Consider the following 20,684-nt stretch of genomic DNA (forward strand, 5'->3'; position numbering starts at 1 on the left):
TATTTTTAGAAAATTCTTATTGGAAATCTTACTATAATGAAATGGACCTGGAAGAGCTATGCCTATGGAGTTTTTCCAGAAAATTGTGGCTGTTGATGGTTGTGAGTGCCCACACATTTTTTTCTCTCCCCGATCACTACTTCAGAAGTTACAGATGTATTTACAAAATGCAAACCAACGGGGACCTCACTATGGTGATCTCTGAGACAAAACCCTTAAGCATCTTGAGGCACAAGTGTGGCTCTGTTGGACTAAAGGAGTGTGCAGGCCAACTACACCTCGATAGCTGGATGCTGACTTTCAGTAATAATCCTCATTGCCCTTCCCTGCTATCTCCCCTTCCTCCAAAGAAAAAAATCCACTAAACCTCCTAGAATGTTGTGACCCTGTTTCTCTGATGTTGGAGGGAATATGGGGGGGGTGATATTAGAATGCCCTAAATGAATGGTAGCTATTTACATTCCATATTTTAAATTATTTGTGGAGGCATAGGAAGATGTTACCCATCGATAGGATGTGTTATTTCTGCTAGATGTTAGACATTGATTTCTTCTACCTCTTACCTTTTCATTGTTACTCCAAACCATCATTTCTCTATTGCAGGCGCTTGGCTATCTTGGGTTCATGCAAAAGCATCCTCTAATTGGGAATCATTATGCTATTGAAATATACATTTAAGAAGATAGCATGAAGGAGTATAAAAAACTTACGGAAAAAGGGATGCTTGTTGTGGGCCTTAGATGTGTTGTGAAAATATCTGAATAGTATGACTGTGTATTATAGGGGCAAGGGTGCATGCACACATTTTACTTTGGTAAAGTTTAATGATATACGATTTATATACAGAGAAATCTGCCTGTTTTTAAATTTGCAAACTGAATGAATTTTAACAAATATAGGGTACATAAATTTTTGGTAGAAAAATAAGATGTAACTGAAGATTAAGTATTCAGTTGATCAAATTGTACAATTATAAATTGGAATGAGTAGTGAAATATTGGCTATATGGAGAAAATTATGCCAACCTAAAGTAATGAAAAGCATCATAGTACCACTTAGAGTTCTTACCCAGTGAAACCCATATGGTCCTGATTTTTATTGGATTTGTGAGCTTCTGGGAATCATATAATTTCTCTGAGTTACACAGAAATACAGATCATTATGCTGCATGTTGTCTGATTATAGTTTTTTGGGAATTTTAAAAAAACAAAATTGAGTAGAATTCATGCTTGTGGAAAAGTAATTTACATTCAGTTTAGAGCAGAATTTTATCGATTGTGTTCTCATTTGGAATAACTGCAGGGAAAATCACCTGGACTAGCACAAGTTGGATACCATTTACTAGGGATTTAGCTGTACAAAGAAACTCATTTCAATTTCCTCAGTGACAGCTGTTGAGTGAATTTCCCTGTGATATCCTTCACAGTAGGAAATGATACATTGTAACTTGGGCTCCCTTGATTTCCTACCCACCCAACAAATTCAAACTGCAGGAGTTGTACTTTCTGAATGACTGAATGGCCTAGTTTATATGGACAGATTGCTTTTTTTAACCTCCCAAGTGAGTAAAAATGGTATTGCAAAAATGGATATATGGACAATATATGGAGACCTTTGTTTTCTCTCCGAGGAAATTACTTTCCATTTGCACTGTGGTTATACCTGGCTTTATGTGAAAAGGCTGTTCTAGAACTTGGTGTATGTTTATAGAATGATGTAGGAGATTGCACTTCATTTTGAAGGATGTGTTACTTTACTTTTTACTCGTCCAAAGAAATGTTTCCTTAATGCATTTGGCTACATGTAGTGTTTCGCTATTAAGAAAAAACTTGTTTTGTTTTTAAAAAATATGACAGTCCACAGCTTGTCACATAGCAAGGAGTAAATAGAGTAAATTTTTTTTAACATTTAGGAGTTATGGAAGCTGCTTCACAGGGAAAGAAAATATGTCATGTGTTATTGCTTTGTGAATCATAGAATCTCTATTATTGGGGTGGTGGTGCACAGAGACCCCCTCAATGGTGGGAGAACTCTTTCCATTCTGGGTTAGGATCTTGCTGTAATCTACTTCTCATCAATGAGAGAACATTGGTAGTTCCAAGTAAGTGTTGAAGTGGCGAAGCAGCCCGAAAATTCCTAAATAAAAATGTGTCACAGCTTTTTTTTCTCCCCAAAGAAATCTTTGATGTTATCTCCAAGCTCCTGAGGGTTTAAGATGGCTTTGCTAACAGTGTAAATGACAAACTATTGCTAATGATGAAAAACTTCTTTTTCGGGTAGAATGTGGTGAAAACAGGCACATCTGCAGTGGATTTGAGGCACTCCCTTCAGTGGATCCAGTTGCAGCATCCTAAACAGGCACATCAATGTCAGGGTGGACCAGCTGGCTACTCGGTAGTGTTTGCTTGTTCATGTCATTTTTTTTTTTTTTTTTTTTAGGATTTATGTTTATGGCAAAGGCAGAAATACAGAGAGGAGGAGAGAAAGAGAGGAAGAACTTCTGTTGTATGATTCACTCCCAAGCAGCTGCAACAGCTGGAGCTGAGCTAATCCAAAGTCAGGAGCTTTTCCGGGTCTCCCACTTGGGTGCAAGGTCCCATGGCTTTGGGCCATTCTCGACTGCTTTCCCAGACCACAAGCAGGGAGCGGGATGGGAAGCAGGGCTGTTGCAATTAGAACTGGTGCCTATATGGGATCCCAGGCATGTGCAAGGCAAGGACTTTAAGCACTGTGCTATCATGCCGTGCCCCGTTCATGTCATTTTATCCTTATGTACAAAATGTGGTCTTTTTTTTTTTAAATAATCTTAGTTGATTAGGGTACAAAGGGTCAAGGCTACAGGGTGAAGGTGGGTAATACCATTGTTTCCACGATAATATTTTCATTTTTCCCTGTATCTGGAGTTAGGGTAGTAACAAAGGTAAAAGCCCCACCCAACACCTCCCACCCATCCCTGATCCCCAACAGGAGGCACTCTCTGAGGGTCCTGCTCAGACAGTTTTGATAGTTCATCAGTTCTGGATTGCTGCCAATCTCACAGTTCCAATCACAGTGAAACCTATTCAGAGTCCACTGGCTGACAGTCTCTTGATGGTTGGGGTTCTAAGATCAGCAGTTCAGTTGAAGGGATCTCCAAAGAAACTTCATCTGAGATGATCCCAGACCTGATTCTTGAGTGAGTTTGCTAGTACAGACTCCAACACCATCCATCACACCAATCAGCTTTTGCACATGGTGGTCATTGCGATTGCTGGGTCTGTTCTGTTTCCAGCCCTGTCTTCCTCGCGAACCAAATGAATGTTGTAGTCCAGCTCGATCCTGTCCATTTCATACTTGGTCCTCACATAAACCAGTGGGAACTACAGCATAGTCAGGGTGACTCTCCATACCAGTTCTGCCCCATACCCTGCTTCTCATGCTTGCCAGTATGTACCGCAGGCTTGTCCAGTCTGTCCCACATCCCATTTTGCTCTCGCACATGTCATTGGGCATTGAGGCCTAGTTCAACCCAACCAACCTATTATTCAGCCCATACACCTACTGGCAGGTGCCTTTCTGTCTAGCCACCCCTACCCCTATCCTGGTTTTCGTGCTGTCCAGTGAGAGTGGTAACCCTGAGGGATGTGCCCACTATTTCCCTTCTAGGCCACACCTACTCCCAGATTATGTGCTCTCCAGGTGGTTCTGGCATTTGACTTGACAGAATTAGCTCCCAGTACCAGCCTCTGCCAGCTAATGCTGCGGCTAAGCCCAAGCAACCACTCTTAATTTTTGCTTGCACCAGTTGGAACAGACAGCTCACTGTAGCCCTTCGCTTATCTAGCTCACATGAGGCCCACAGGTTTTGTAGCCCTGCCTAGTCTGAATGTCCCCATCCCAACTCATGCTTTCCAATGGAAGTAGTTGTCCAGCGGGGGAGCTCACATTCCCCTGCCAGCTTTGCCTCCTCCCACTGATTTTCACATGTGCTGTTTGGGTGCTGCAACCATATCTGGTATGGCTCATCTCACCTTGGCATTCCTTATTGTGTACTGGTATGTGTCACAACTGAACCTGGCTTGACCCACACTCTGTTCTGGTGCTCGGATTCACCAGCGGGTGATGTGAATAGGTTCAGCCTGGTCGGTACCCAGCCCAAGCCATGTGTATGCCAGTGGGATAATTTCCATTGCCTGTTCTGGGCTGTTTCCTATTGTGTTTCTTGCACTTACCTGCAGGGACTGTGTCCTGCCAGAGGAGTTGTCCAGGCTCCTCCATCAGAAACTCTCCCAGTGCCAGATTTCACGCATACCAGCACTACTCAGTTCACCTCCTGTCCTAGCAGGAACAGTGGCTTTTCCTGACTGGCCTTCAACCCAGTCTGGTTCTTACTGTTGGATGTTTCAACCCAGCCATGGCTCTTCCATATCCCCATAGAGCTCACAGATGGTTCAGTAAGGGCACAGACCTAGCCTAGTCTGTCACACGTCTCCCCCCCAGTCCTGCAGAGCCGCAGAGGGTGTTGGAGTCTGGCCCGACTCGGTGCTTCCAGTCCCAGTCCACACTTGTGCCAAGTGAGATTACAATCGTGTCCTGATCAGAATGCAGCCCCAATTCCAGCCCATGCGCTCCTTTGTGGGAAGCTCAACCCAGCTAGGGTGTCCCCTTAGCTCCCCAACCGGGCCTGTTCCCAGCTTTAGATCATGTGCAGGCCAGTGGTTGCTCTGACTCAGCTTGGCAGAACCCCTCACTTCTCCTGGCCCCTTGGATGCTGTGGCTTAGCGTCCCTGCCTCACGCAGATCAGTAGATGCAAGGACCTACAAGGCATGACCTGTGCCCCAACTTGATTTCTGTTGTTTCTTGTGAGTTAAGGTTTGTTCAGCCCTGCTCATTCTGCCCCCTTCCAGTGGCAGTCCAGCCCACCCCACATCGTGCTTAAAGATGCACATTCGGGTGCTGCTGCCTTGACCTACCCTGACTGTTGTGGGTTCCTTTACCCATGAGAGATGGCACGTGCCATGGTCACACCTAGCTTAGACCATTGCGACCCCAGCTTGTGAGCTAACCAGGGGAACTTGTAGTCCAGAGGGTTGGGCCCACATAACCCCACAGAGTTTACCCCAGACCAAGTTCTCTTGCATGCTGGATCGTGTCTTGATCCTGCCAAATGTGACTACTCCACTACTCCACTACCCAGTCGGGTAATGGTACCCAACACTGCCAAAGAGGCCCCTATCCATAGCCTGCTGTGGGATGGTGTGTGGCGATCAGTGATGTTCTATGCTAATAGCCCATCTCTGTATTCCTAATTGAGCTGTTGCATCTGTCTAACCCAAATTATCTTCTGGATATTTCCCTCCAAACCACCAGGTCTTGGTCCCCATGCATGCCTGAATCTTTCATCACCCTGTCACTGGGAATCACCCAAACTTCACTTCTCACCTACATTCAGACTGGCCTTAGTCATGGCTGTCCCCAGGCAAAATGCGCTGTCCTTTACAAACACAATGAAAGCAACCAGTGTGAGCCAGATAGATATTTTACTTAATGAAATTGTAATTGTACCGTACAAACCTCATAATCCAAGTATCATTTGACATGTAATCGATATTTATATTAATGAAATATTTTATGTTTTTTTTGCTGCTAGAACTTTGAAGTCCAGTGTTTACTTTACACTTGCTGAGCCTCTCAGTTTTGACTAAGCCAAATCTGTATGCAGGTTTACTAGTGGATACTACCGTAAACTTTACAGAATTTGATTCCATTTAAATGTCCAATGATTGAGGTTGAAGTTTTGCATTTTGAAAACTTCCTAAAGGTTTAAATATAGAGTGTAATGGTACACTACCCAAGCTTTATACATGTCAAGTTTTTTAAGGGCATTTCAATTCTCTACTTCAAGGCTAAATATTTTAATGCACAAAAAGTAAAGATAAACTTTTGTGATACCCATGAAAGAAAATAGTGAATGGTAAGAGTAACTAGTTTGTTAACGTGCAGTAATTTCAGGCATAGATGATGATGATGAGGAGGAGAAGGATCAGAATTTGAATGAAAAAGTATGACTAATGTTACAGACATCTCATTTGTTCCTCACAATAGCTCCTTGAAGTTGGTTCTTTGGTGTTTCCTGTTGCAGTTCCTGTTCTGCTGGTGTTGTAGCGGAGGAGTGTAAGCTTTTGTAAAGTCACACAGATAGTGTGCACAAACCCTTGATTGTTGGATTCTCAATCCTACACCCATGCTCTTCTTCACTCTTCCCAGCTTCCTCCTTTGTTCTTTTATGCCTCCATGATTGCCTTTGGCAATCTGAACTTAGAAGAATTATACAAAAGGAGAGGAATTTAGGCTAACTCTCAGCTGTTGGAGCTGTTCCAGACTCCTTGTTTACTCCTGCGAGTTGCCATCTGAAAAGGAGAAAATGATTGGAGATGTAATCACCCTTGAAAAAACTGACTTTGACCCTTTCATTTCGCCCGTTTTGCCTTGCGGCATTTATGTCGCAGTAGTGGAGCTTGCGAATGCCACTCTTGGAGCCGTGGTGTGCTGATCCATCTCTGCTAACAGTGTCTCAGCATGAAAAGATTAGTTTTTTTTTCTTAACCAGCTAATCTTGCTGGGAGCCTTACAAAACCACTCATAATTTCTGCTTTTTGTTTTCAACTCTGATTTTCAACACTCAAAAACAATTTCCAGTCAATTTCTTAACTGCCCCTGTTAACATTCTTGGTGCGTACAACACGACTTAGATTTCTGTTTCTCCATTGTGTCGGAGGATTCTGCCTTTCATTTGTAATCTACAGATGTGTTGCATCTGCATCATGTTTACCTTCACAGTATTTTTACTTTGTAAGGTAGATATTTGTGTGATGGTATTATGAATGCATGCCGATTCAGTGTGGATCTGGTATCATTAATTATTTTAGAATCAGAGAAAGAGAAAAATAAGAAAAAAAGTACTGTCATCTGCTAGTTTGTTCTCCAAATGCCTGCAAGGGATGGGACTGGGGTAGGCTGCAGGTGGGAGCCAGAAACTCCATCCAGGTCTCCTAGATGGATAGCAGGGACCCATCATTACTGCTCACCAAAGTTTGTGTTAGTAAGAAGATGACGTCATGAGCTCGAGCCTCATACTAGAGATGAACTCAAATATGGGATACAGGCTGAAATGCTTACTCGGTCATTTATTATCACAATTGCAATGTTCTTTTTTTTTTTTTTAATAATTGTTGCCATGAATGTAACTAGATTTTTTAAAACTCTTGACCAGGTCTCAAGTTTCCAGTGTGACATACCTAGCACTTTGTTTTTATTATAAAAGGAAATAGCATGGAAATTTTGTTTGGATTAGAGACCTTATTACCCAATTGAGTTCTTTTTCCCCCATTGGTTTGACTTGACTTTTTATCTATCCTAACCTCTTGACCTGTAAGCTGGTATTCAGACATTATTTTGGCCTCAAATGTTGCTTTATACATATCCTGTTATGTGTAACCATCTAGATCCTGAGAATAGGATTTTCAAATTTTCTAAAATGCCATCACTTCTGTGACTCTAATAAGCTCAAATCATGTACTTTTATGAATCTGATTGAAACCAGCATTTTAATGCATATAAAATATTAAACTGCAAAAGCTAAAAATGATAAAACAGATATGTGACTTTGTGTTCTGCACAAACTTCTAAATGAATATTATTTTCTAACTGAAATCCAGTTATTCCACTTGATTCTTCAGTCCCTCGTTCACATTCATTATCATCCTTCATTTCAGCCTTCCGTGCTGGTCCACCAGGTCATGTTCACCTCCCGGCAGAGCAGGCTCTTCTCAGCCTAGATGTGTTGTCAGGCATTTGTGCAGCATTCTAATAGCTTCTGGAGTATGGAGGTCCATGTTTCTAATGCACAGCTCTCTCTAGTCAGTGTCCTTCTGCTCCAAAGCCTTTAACAGTGTGTATGGCTTCGCTTCTCCTCCCATGCTTGTTTGTAGCTTATGGAACCTTCACATGGAGTGCTCTGTGCCAGCAGTCACATTGCACTCTTTGGATCCTCTCTGGATCCATCCCTGCTTGGACCCGTTCTTCGGTCAGAAAGATCATTTAATGAGTAAATCCTGTGAGATCTAGGGGTTGGACAAGTATTCTCGAAAGTATTGCTACCACCCTGAATAAAGGAATATTTTATTCAAAGAACTGAAATTGAGGAGAAGAGAAAGGATAGTGGAAGGAGAGGGAGTCTGTTTTACCGCTTTGATGATCTAATAATGGTTCACAAAATGAAGCCTGCTTGGGTTTTGTGTTTCTGTTTGGTTTTGTTTGGGCACTTTGTTGCTGATAAAAGGTATTATTGTTTTTTAAGAAGCGCACATAGCCTTTTAGTGTCTTCAGTTTTCTAATGTAATTGAATACCCAGTGAACCACATCTTTTGTTTTCATTACTTTTCTATAAGTTCAGAAATTTATGCCAGTTCACTGTTAGTGCTTTTTCACTTGACACATAGCGACTAAATTTTTCATAGTTGTACAGGTTGGTTATTCCAGTTTCTTATCACCTTTATTTATGGATGAAAAAAACTGATGCAGTTTGAATTGTGGTTTTTTTTTTTCTGTTACACTTGTGGATAAATTCAGAATTAAGGAAATGAGACATTGATTTGTTTAAAAAATTTATTAAAATGAAAGGCAAAGTTACAGATAGGAAGAGGCATAGAGTTCTGCCTTCTACTGATTCATTTTTAACATGACTGTAACAGCTAGGGCTGGGCTGGACTAAGACCAATAGCCATGAGATTTATTCAGTCTCCTATTTATATGCAGGGATCCAAATACCTGGGCCGTAATCTACTGCTCTCCTAGGCACTTTAACAGGGAGCTGAAGAAATGGAAGTGGATCAGCTGGGAGATGAACCGATACCAATATGGGATGTCAGCCTGTGGCCTTAACTCAGTGTACCACAATGTTGGCCCCAAATCTTGATTTTTAAAGATTCTCTGATTAATTGGGCATTTCTTTTATAAGGCAAAGCAGTGATTAGAGATACAATTCGATTTTAAAATGAGATTGGGCTTTATGTTGAAACAGTAACGTTTGTGCTGTATCTCATTCCTTTATAAAAGATTAAGGGTAGAAAAGCTCCTGTGGCTACAAAATTCCTTTGTTTTTTAAAAAAATTGTACATTGCTAACAATAAGCATCTCTCCCAATAAAGCTGTGATTTTTTTTTTCCCAAAATGGAAACTTTTTCTGTTGTATGTTTGCGTGTGTGTGTGTGTGTGTGTGTGTGTGTGTGTGTGTGCACTTATCCAATCAGAAGTTATTTTTGCTTTAACATTTCTATTTCTGTATTTTCCTATAATGACCACTAGGAAATGTGTGTTTATGCAATTCACTTTTAAAAATCATGAAAATAAGACTATATGTTGACAGTTCGTGATAACACAGCTGCATGCATTTGAAGGCAGTGAGATACTGAGGTGACACTGAACTCTAAGCATGCTGGGAAAGGTGTCTTGCTTTTCCTGGATGTCTGTTGGAAGCCTTAGAAACACTCTTTGGCATTTCCAAGTAAAAACCAAAGTCAGGTTTCATGAGCTAATGCTCATTGTTCTTAGAATATTTGTTCTTTTGTAATAACATCTGTTTGTTACTTTTTCTTCCTGATTTCCTATCCTTGCTTGATTAGTAGAAGTAGAAAATATCCCACTGGAAACATTTTGAAGATTTTAAATGATAGTTTTTATCTCAACATAGCCATAAAACTTGGAAATTTTATTCTTGAAATGGAGTTGATGTGTTTTCTAAATAGGTTTTTTTTTTTTTTAAGATTTACTTATTTATTTTGGAAAGGCAGATTTACAGAGAGAAGTAGAGATGGAGAGAAAGATCTTATATCTGCTGGTTCACTCCTCAAGTGGTCACTAGGGACAGAGCTGAACTGCTTTGAAGCCAGGAGCTTCTTCCAGGTCTCCCACATGGGTACCGGGTCTCAAGGATTTGGGGCTTCCTCTACTGCTTTCCCAGGTCACAAGCAGGGAGCTGAATGGGAAGCAGAGCAGCCGGGACACAAACTGGCACCCTTATGGGATCCTGGCAGGTGCAAGGTGAAGATTTAGTCATTGGGCCTTTGTGCTGTGCCCTGTCTAATTAGGTTTTCTTGTGAAGAATAAAATCATATCCTAGAAGAATTCAGTAATTTAGTTTGAACATTCTTGGCTCTTTACCACTGCCCACAGAAGCATGACCAAGGTTGGAGAGGGGTTGATGTGGAATTAAAGAAATAATAAAAGGAACACAAAATAAAGTCTAGGAAAGCAGGTGGCCAGAGGAAAGTCCCTTTCTCTGAGGAAGGACTCCAACCTGGAAGACTCAATCTTCTATTGAGCTGCTTGGGGTGTCAAATTACGGGAGTTGATGTGGTGTAAACCTTGATAACTACATGGCATGCTGATGTTAACCAGCTAATGCTTGATGATCATGTAGCTACAGTGTGACCCAAGTGTAAAAGTCAGTATATGACTGTCTCAAGGATATTTGTGGCCTCAGACCATTGCCCAGCTGTAGACCCTTGCTTCCAGTCTTTGACCTTGATCTCAGACTTTTGTCTTCAGAGTTTCAGTTCAGTCTGGCACCAGCAGTCTGTGAACTTTATTCCAGACAGTCTGCCCTGCTCTTCTTTGTTAAGTCATGCTATTACTATTATTATTTTTTTTTTACAACTGCCTGTGGTAGCCCTCCTATCTATTTCACCAAGCTGTGTTTATTTTTTTCCAGATCTCCCGAGTCCATCTTTTGCCTCTTCCTCCATCTGTTGGTACTGTCTTACTTCATGCTTTCGCCTCCTCTTGTATGGATGAAATACTGGCTGCAGTGCTGCTCCAGTTAATTTCCCGCATTCCAATCTGTGCTGTTTGTAGTCATTTCCTTATACTGACTTCTTTCTTCCTCACTTGTGGATTGCGTTATGTTGGGTTTTGCCTTTACTATTTTTGTTTTCATTATGTTGAGAGCATGGTGTACAAAGTTGCTCATCATTTTAATCTGCCTTTCCTGTGTTTTAATAATCTACTTCACTCCCAACTACATCTATTTGTATCTAGTTCAAGTGCGTATTAACTTTGGTGTTTATTAATTTTTAACTGCTTTTACCAAGATACAAGGACGCAAGTAAATCTTTCTGATTACAGATGAGTAGAGATGATAAATCCCCTTCCTAATTCTTATGCTTAGCATCTTAGGTCATCGCCCTGTATTCCTCTGTGTGCTTCATGCTTGCCCATACTGGTACAGTTGCCTTCTTTACTTTAAATACATTTCTAGCATTTTGATGTTGGTGCACTCAGTGGTATTCCATTTGTAGTTAAACCCAGTAAATGTTGCTTTAATCATTACTGCTATTCTCGTTTTGGCTTATTCCTTGAAATTTAGTTCTTTTGTAAATTCGCTGAGTGTTCAAGACAGTCATTTTATGCAGAGGTACTTCACAGATTGGGAGGGGATGGAATTAAGATATAAATTTATTTTGGTCTAATTTTTTAAGAACCATGCATAGTTACTTTAGTATGTGCTTTCTGTGATTTTAAAAAAGCTTTTATTAATTTGTTTGAAAGACAGAGTGGCAGGAGTGGGAACAGGAGAGCAAGCGAGGCTGCTTTCCTGCTGATTCATTCCCCAAAAGCCCACAACTAGGAGGCCAGGAGGAGGAGGCCAGGCTGCATGCTGGAGTGGGGGGCAAGGAACTCCATCTGTTTCTCCCACATAGGTGCGGGGTACTCACAGACTTGAGTTATCAAGTGCTACCTGCCTTACGCTTTAGGGGAAGCTGGATCAGAATCCAGGCCAGGTGCTCTGAGATGGGATGTGGAATCTGAAGTGGTAGTTTAGCTTGCACCACCACGTTGTCCACCTTCCATGAATCTTTTGAAGACCACACGTCTAATCAGGCAAACATATGCCTCAGGTTAATATGTCGTCTTTTTGTACTTACTAGATTGCATCAATCTGAGCTGAGCAAACTTTAATGTGAAAGTTGTTTCAATCAGTGACTCCATTTACTCAGTAACTGTAATCATGTTTATGTAACATTTTAGCATTATTGAGAACTTTTGCATTTGTTAATCTATCTGATATGAGTGATCCTCTTATCTCATTGTAATAATTCTCTTTAATTGTAAAGGACAGGATGCTAAATCTTCCCAGAGCCAATAGTATGGCCTAATTTGTCCCTCTGAGCTGATGACTCCTTTTGAGAATCTTGCAGCTGCTTTAGCTATCCTGATTCTTCTTTCTGGTCAGGATTGGAGTCATTTTGTGTTCTTAAATATATTTTACTGATTTAAGTTTGTAGTTTGACTGCTTAATTTGGTTTCCCTGGCATTTCTGCTAGTGTGGCAGACCTGATATTTTTAGGTGTTGTGCATATCAGTACTAGTAAGTGCCTAACCTCAGTTTTCATTACCAGTGATTTAAAGAAGAAACATACGAGCAGATTTCCAGGCTTGAATATACTGTGCTACTATCCCCATTGTCCCAGAGCCTCTTTGCTCTGTTTTAAGATACATTGGAAAGTGAAATACATTTTTATTCTTAGAATTTCAGTGAAACAATTCCCTGGTTATACTCAACTATACCATGGAGAACGTTCATCTTAAATAACAGCTATTGGGTTAGCAGCTGAGGTTTTGTATGCAGCAGTACTTTTTTTAAAAAAAAGATTTGTTTTATTTTTATTGGAAAACCAGATATACAGAGGAGGAAAGAAAGGAAGATGTCCCGTCCCCAAGTGGCTGCAATGGTTGTAGCTGAGCTGATCTGGAGCAAGGAGCCCAGTCCTTGTTCCAGGTCTCCCACACAAGTGCAGGGTCCAAGGCTTGTGCCCTCCTCGACTGCTTTCCCAGGCCACAAGCAGGGAGCTAGATGGGAAGCAGAGCCACCAGGATTAGAACCAGCACCCACATGGGATCCCGGTGTGTTCAAGGTGAGGGCTTTAGCTGCTAGGCTACCATGCTGGTCCTGCAGCAGTACTATTAAGATCAATGTGATATGCTGAACCCAATGATACATTAGTTACTACAAAGTTGTTCTTAGGGAGGAGTAATGCAAGATGCAAGAAGTGTTTTAACATAATAAAGGAGAATAGTACATATTTTTAGTACGTTATGGATTTTTCACTTTAATAGACTCCTGGCAAAAGATATTCATGAAAGAAAAATGGAAGTTTATTGACATGTTTATTTCATACGTACACGAAGATACCCAGGGAATAAATAATTCTCTGAGACAGTGATTCTGGCTCTATACCATCTTCAGCAAAGAGCAGGAAATTTTTAGAGAAGTGATACAACCTAGGAAAAGAGCTTTGAGACTCTGGAGCAGCAGTTTGTAGGAAGGCAAAGACATGGTAGACCAAGGCAAGTCAGTGGAACTTGTGCCTATAGATTTCTTCCAGATGAAGCTGTCTTTTGGGTGAATCTTTGATCTTCTTCATAGGTCAGCTTTAATTTTGTAAATCTGTGTCCTTTTAGGTGAATAGAGGGAGAACAGAGAACTTGCCTAAGTCTGATGCTTCTTATCTTGCCATCAACTCAGTAGCTCTTCATATTTTGGTGTTCATATTCCGGTCTCCCTTGGTTTCATTCCGTTTGTAATTGCAGCCTCCCAAGATATTTTGTAGTTTGGCTTTGTAAACTATTCCCATTGTTGAATTAGTAAAATTGACTGATTATAGAAATAACTGCTTCCCAGCAGAACATCTCTGAGATTATGTACTTCATCAGGAGGAATCTGCACTGAGCAGATAGCAACGAGTGAGATGATTTTTTTTTGCCCATAATTATATTACACCCCAGGATTTCCCTTTAATTGTGGTGTTTGCGAAATCCAGAATTTGATTGTGTTTGTGTGTCTGTGTTTTTGTTATCTGGTCCCTGTTTTGGCCCTGTTAAATATTACTATTCCTAAAACTGTATTTAGGATGTTGGGTATAAGTAGAGTTTTATGTCAAGGAGATAAAGTATTATAGAGGCAGATGGCTTTAGCGAACATCAGTAAGTTGTATTGACTTATTTGCAAATAATATTATAGGAAAATTTATTACAGAGCAGAAGATGGAATAATATAGTGAAGCAACAGGGACTTCCATGTCGAAGGTTTTAATTCTCACTGCATTGCTTGCTTGTCTGCTCCTAATGAGTCTCTGACTACTCTGGCCCTCCACTCACGCATTTATCAGATAAATCAAAACTCTCAGGCCTGTTTCCGTGCCTGGCACAGCCATGCCTTGTGCTCTCAATATGCATGTCAGAACTAAGTAACAGATTCAGAGCATCAAATGCTAGATGAATCTACCAGTGTGTTTGCTTCTTGTTCACCCACTGGTCCCCACAAGCTCAGAAAATGTCCTCTTCCTTTCATCTTTTTCCTAAGGATCAGACTTAAATATGCCCTGATGGAAAATGAAGTAAAGAAAATCATTATGCAGCGGTTCATTAAGATTGTTGATGGAATGTAACTCACCTTGCTGGTTTTATGGATGTCAGGAGCATTGACAAGATGAGAGAAAATTCTTGTCTGAGCTATGAAACCAAGGATTTCTTTGCTTTTGGTTACATTCTACTCTCCAGGAGGCTGAGCACCAGCTGTGCCTGATAAGCATGAACTCCGTAGACACAGGGGGACCCTTCACATGGTGCCTAGATTCACTCTCTGGATTTGCTTATCAAGTAAGGGAACTGTGATTTGGAGATTGATTGTCATTTCTCTAGGTTTGACAGTTATCTGCCTGTGAATGGTGATCTGAGTTTCTGACCTGGGAAGAATTGTTGTGTTTACCAACAGTGATTGCTGGCTCTTTTGATGTTAATCCCATGGAAGAGGCAAATGGAAGCATCTTTTTTCTCTTACCTCTCCAGCATCTTTATTTTTGCCAAAGGCAACAAACCCTGGATTTCCTGAGAAAGAAATCCAGTTCACCACTGATGAAATCAAGAGGCTTGTGACTAAACAAGTAATGGATTAAATTATTTCTAGGTTGGAAAAGTAGTTAGTTAGTTAGTTAGTTAGTTAGTTTTACTGGAAAGGCAGAGCATATTTACAAAAAGAAGGAGAGACAGATCTTCCACTCACTGGTTCATTTCCCAAATGGCTGCATTGGCGGGAGTTGAGCTGATCTGAAGCTAGAAGCTAGAAGCCAGGAGTTTATTCAGAATCTCCCCCATGGGTGCAGGGTCCCAAAGCTTTGGGCCATCCTCTGTTTTTTTCCCAGTCCATAAGCAAAGAGTTGGATTAGAAGTGGAGCAGCTAGGACACAAAGGGGAGCCCATATGGGATCCTGACACTTGCAAGGCGAGGATTTAGCCATTGAACCATCACACTGGGCCCAGAAAACTTTGTGCTTAGTGAAACAAGAACCAAAGAACAAGACCCAAAATAAATATTTGCTCTGTGTGGTTATGGAGATCTAATTAGAACATGTAGATAAGGACAGTTTATTCATTTTATCTACTTGTAAGCATATATTTATATCAATAAATAGTGATTGCTGTGTGTCAGGCTGTTTAGCAGATTATTTCCAATCACTTTTATCAGCTCTGCTAGGTAGAGTTTTTATCCTGTATTAGATTATTCTTGATTTAAATTCCAGTTTCTGTTTTATTGTGTTGCTGTGCTGTTAAAAAATACATAAAGGTTTGAGCAGTGAAAGCAGTGCCCTGGATTAGCAATCAGTAGAGCCAGACTGCCACTATGTTTTTGTATGAAATCCATGCAAGTTACTTAAATGTTTTTTTGTCAAATATATTTAAAACTTGTCCCTGTTTCTGCCAAGATTTCTATGTAAAATGTTCTCTTATGATGCCTTTAATCTTTATTGGAATAAAAAATTTCATTTGACATATGAGCTAAAATCATTCTCTGGAGAAAGGACAATCTTTTTAATAAGTCTTGTTGGGAAATTAGTATCTCTGCATGCAGAAGTATGAAAGAAGAGCCCCAGCTTTTACTCTATACCAAAACAAAACAAAACAAAACAAAACAAAACAAAAAAACCACCACAAACAAACAAAAAAAGCAGATGAATTCACAGTGTATCAGTAATCTACATCTAAGACCTGAAACCATCAAATTACTAGAGGAAAACATAAGGGGAAAAAATGCAAAACATGGGAATCAGCAGAGGCTTCTGGCAATAGATTCCAGAGGCACAGGCAATAAAGACAAAAACAGAAAAATGTGATTATGTCAAGCTAAAAAGCAGCAACACAGCAAAGCAAACACGTAAACAGAGGCAACCAACAAAACGGGAGAAAACATTTGTAAACTATGTATCTGATAAAGGATTTATATTTTGCATATAAAGGACTTGAAAAATTAGTAGTAAAATCAACAATCCAGTTAAATGTGGTAAGCTTATGAAAAGACATTTTTCAAAGGCTGAAAAACAGATGACCAACAGACAGATGAGAAATAATGCCTTGGGTTACTAACATCAGGGAAATAGAAATAAAAATCACAGTAAGATTTCTCTTCACTCCAGTTAGTATGGCTGTCTTCCAGGATTCAAAAAATAACAAATGCTGGTGAGAATTTGGAGGGGAAGACACATCCTAATCTAGTGTTGGTAAAATGGAAACTAGTGCAACCATTTTGGAAGATAGTGTGGAGATGCCTCAGAAGTCTGGAAAATGGATCTGTCCATTGACTCAGTCATCCCACTCCTCGAAATTTACTCAATGGAAATGAAATCACCATATGTGTGAGTTTTCTGTACTTCTGTGTTTATACCTACTTAACACATAAGAGCTGAGATATGGAATCAACCCAGGTGCCCATCAACTGAAGCCTGGATAGATAAAATAAATGGTGGTGTCAGTATTCTGTTCTGCCACAAAATGGATCTAATTGGAGACCTATATGTTTAATGAAATAATGCAGTCCTCCAAAGGCAAATATCATGTTTTCCCTGGTTTATGGTAGCTTATGTACAGAATACAACAAAAAATACAGTGTATATGTGTGAAATTTTCATTTTGAGATTTGGTTATTTCTTGTAGCCCTTGTTTATATTATTAATAGTGATTTTCTGCTTGCTACTTCATTCTTAAGTGAAGTATTAATCTTCTGATTTGAAAACAAATTGAAAGTATATCATAAAAAGTAGAAGAAAAATAAAAAACGAAGGTGATAGAGGGTAGGTGCAAGGGAGGGATAAAAGGGTGGGAAGTAGTATGTTCTTAAAACTATGTATAGAAGAATCAAGAGGCGGAATAGGGTAAGGACACGTTTAAATTGACAGAAAAACATTTACTCAGGATGAAGCAGAGAGGACATATTTCAGGCAATAGGAAAGGACAGAACAACAGCAGAGGGGTACCTGGAGACTGACAGACACAGGAAAGCAGCGAAAACAATGGTGTGGTATTGCAGTGACTGATTCTCCTGTGGGATTCAGCAAAAGGCCATCTGAATTGCACCAGCAGCCAGAACACCACCAGCAACCAAATGGGAAGGGACTTGCACTGTGAGCTTGGGAGATGAACCCAGGCAAAGAACTATCTGACCTGCTGGTCTGTTTGATTTGACCAGGAGCAGAGACAGAGCAGCAGATCCCAAACGGGCAGTGTGAGAACAGGGTGGATTTCACAGCCCAGTCAGTCCCCTAGAGCTGAATTGGGCACCATTTTGCATAAGAGGCAAAGACAAGGGAAAGGACTAAGCATACACTGAGCTGGGAGTGAGCTCATTTCTGACTCAGTGAAGTGCATCAATGTGGCATTCTACAGGTTCCACCCAACACAGGTCTGGGTAGCCCTCAGATTAGATGGCCAGCAGATCAAGAACTGTAGTAGTGGTGGTACGTCAGGCGCAATTTTGTACAGTGTGGCAATAACTTTGGGATTGCAGGGGACAACAATGAACTGCACATGTGGTGATCTCACGAGAACTCACTGAGTTCTCGCACAGGTCCCGCAGCAAAATACCAACTATGGCCTCCAATGGGTCAAAATAGGTCTGTGTGGCACCCAGACCTAACGTCCAACAGGTTTGACAAGATCAGCGCCGCCAACAACCTTCTGATTAAATCAAAAATGACTCGTAGATCATGCTGTGGCATCATTTTCTTCAAGAAGGTTCTTGATTTTCATCTCTTCAGTTACATGTTAGGCATTTCGTAGCATGTTATTTAACTTCTTGGTGTTGTTAATTTCTTTTTTCTCCTGGATGTTGAGTTTGTTTTGTGGCTTTTCATTTAAGGGGATGTATAGTAGCTGTGTAATGGAGACTGTCATATCTAGTAACATGTCATTTAACGTTATGGCATTGTAAATTTCTGTTTTTCTTTGTATTGTTGATTTTGTATTATGAATTTTCATTTAAGGGGTTGTATAATAGTTGTAAAATGGAGACTAACATCCAGATGTGAGGATGCAATGTAGTATGCATTTCTACTTCTAGACAAAGATGGACTTATAATGAAACTGTGTGCTATAGCTTGACAATAAAATGCTAGACCCTCTGCCATTGTTCATGCCTGCAATGATGGACATATGACTGTATATGAAGAACTATATTTTAGTAATGATATAGAGGAACTAGGTGGGGGAGGGAATTGAGGAGGGGATAAGGGAAATGCCAGGAGCCTATGGAACTATATCATAAAATAAAATAATAATAATAATAAAATGTTAAAAAAAGAAGCTATGTATATAAAGTTTTTGAAGTTTGTTTGCTCTGTGTAAAGAAATGTAAAAACTGTATTTGAGGCAATCAAACATATTGTACAAGTGTTGTTTTAATATTTTGTCTGTTTTTTCCCCCCAGTCATTCCTACACTGGTCAAGATTATAACACACAGGGGAATACTGGGAAGATTTCCTTGGATCAGATTGATTCGGTAAGTTTCATGTTCTTTTAAACTTAGACCTTAGTCATTGAGGAAGGAAATGGAAGAGAATATTATATCATAATTTGTCAATCACTTTTGCAGAAAGTCCCATATCCTTTATAAATGATTTCTTTTAAATCATGAAGAGAATAAAACTAAATTAGAGAATAATCTATTGTAAAGAAACAGAATTTAATCAGTTAATCCTGAAGGGAATTCTTCATGAATTTTATATTGAAGTGTTGCCATACTTTGTGGGAATGAGAACTGGAAAATGCTAAGTGTATTTATTTGTCTGGTCTGCATAATGAAGTATCATAGATTGGTTGTGCACAATAGAAATTTATTTTTTGATATTCTGGAAGGCTAGAAGTCCAAGATCAAGGTGACAGAAGGATTGTACTAAGATTCCTTCTTGTTGTGCCTTTACATTGCTTTCCACTGTGTACGTGTTCCAAATACCTCTTCTGCTCTTCCAAGGGTGCTAGTCACCCTGGGCAGGGGCCTCCTCTCCAATCCCTCATTAGCTTCGATACCTCTTGAACAGCCCTAACTTCAAATACATTGACATTATGATGTATTATTTGTTTGAACTTATAAATTTAAGGGACAGATCTCATTCTTAGTATAGGCTGTACAATCCCGAGGTTGCCATAAGTGGATTGCTCATTTCAGCTTCACTTCACTTTGTAATTTAGTAGTACAATGAGTTTATTTGGCTATAATTTGTATGATTTCTGCTTAACACATGACAGAATTTGTATTCCATTTGCAAAAGGAAAAATAGACCAAGTATGAATAATTTTTGTTTAGGTAAGTGGCAATTTATTTACAATAAATTAAAAATACACTGATATTGGAGTTAGCTTTATGCTGCACTTGATTAAGCTAAGTAACATTTGGGATGCTTACATCTCCATATAGAATTCTGATTTCTGTCTCAGCTGCTTGTTTCCAATCAAATATCCTGCTCACGGGCACGGGCAGACAGCAGATTATGGGCCTAGTATTTGCATTTCTGCCCCTGCCTCAGGAGAGCCCAGGATGGAGTTTCCATCTCCTAGCCCAGCTCTGACTAGTTGGAACATGTGTGGAATAAATCAGCTGACAGGTGTTCTCTTTGTTTTGGATCTTCCTCCCTCCCTCCCTCCCTGCTTTCCTCCCTTATTTACCCTGCCACTCTCTCTTTCAAATAAGTAAAACTGTGAAAATTATAACAATATTATAATGCTTGGAAACAAGAATTACAAGGTTACTTAGAGAGAAACTGAGTTTTTAGAGACCACAAAAAGTATACTGTTTTCCTTTGAAAAATTATCAAGTGCTGAGCAGTTAATATGTGTAAAAATAAGCATAGACTTGCCTATCTTGTGCAAGTAAATGTGAATTTTTTTTGTTTTTCTCATATTTTCATTCCAAAACTCCCTCTCCTCCTTTCCTACATATGATCTGTTAATATTATGTGAGTGGTTGATGATTGGTTCTATTTCTACATATAGCTAGATGCGTCCCTTTTTACAAGTATGTGTAAACCTGATTAGGTGCTGTGGAAGTACATAGAAATATACTCATCAGTTCATTTGAAAATATACTGAACTCATCCTTTCTGTACCAGCACTGCTGTGGACACTGAGGTGGCTAAAACAGAAAATGTTCCTACCTTCATGGGCTGCTTGAACAAGATAGATAACATAGTAAATAATGATTGGGCCATATAATTTCATGAAATAATGTTTCTAAATTATGTTAACTACTGAGGCGATGATCACATCATGTGAGTCTGTGGTCGGACCCCATGTTAAGTAATACAGTTATTTTATTTGATT

General features: G+C 39.9%; 1 protein-coding gene across 1 annotated transcript in view; it reads left to right on the forward strand.

The window, feature by feature from the left end:
- PRIM2 (DNA primase subunit 2) overlaps positions 1-20,684 on the forward strand; it is a 270,527-nt gene that overhangs the window by 168,301 nt on the left and 81,542 nt on the right. The window contains exon 9 of the mRNA XM_040983590.1: positions 18,795-18,867. Within this exon, the coding sequence (XP_040839524.1) occupies positions 18,795-18,867 (73 nt within the window). The remainder of the gene's footprint in view (positions 1-18,794; positions 18,868-20,684) is intronic.

The sequence above is a fragment of the Ochotona curzoniae genome, unplaced genomic scaffold (assembly GCF_017591425.1).
Source record: "Ochotona curzoniae isolate NIBS_2020 unplaced genomic scaffold, NIBS_Ocur_1.0 contig_3819, whole genome shotgun sequence".
NCBI lineage: Eukaryota > Metazoa > Chordata > Mammalia > Lagomorpha > Ochotonidae > Ochotona > Ochotona curzoniae.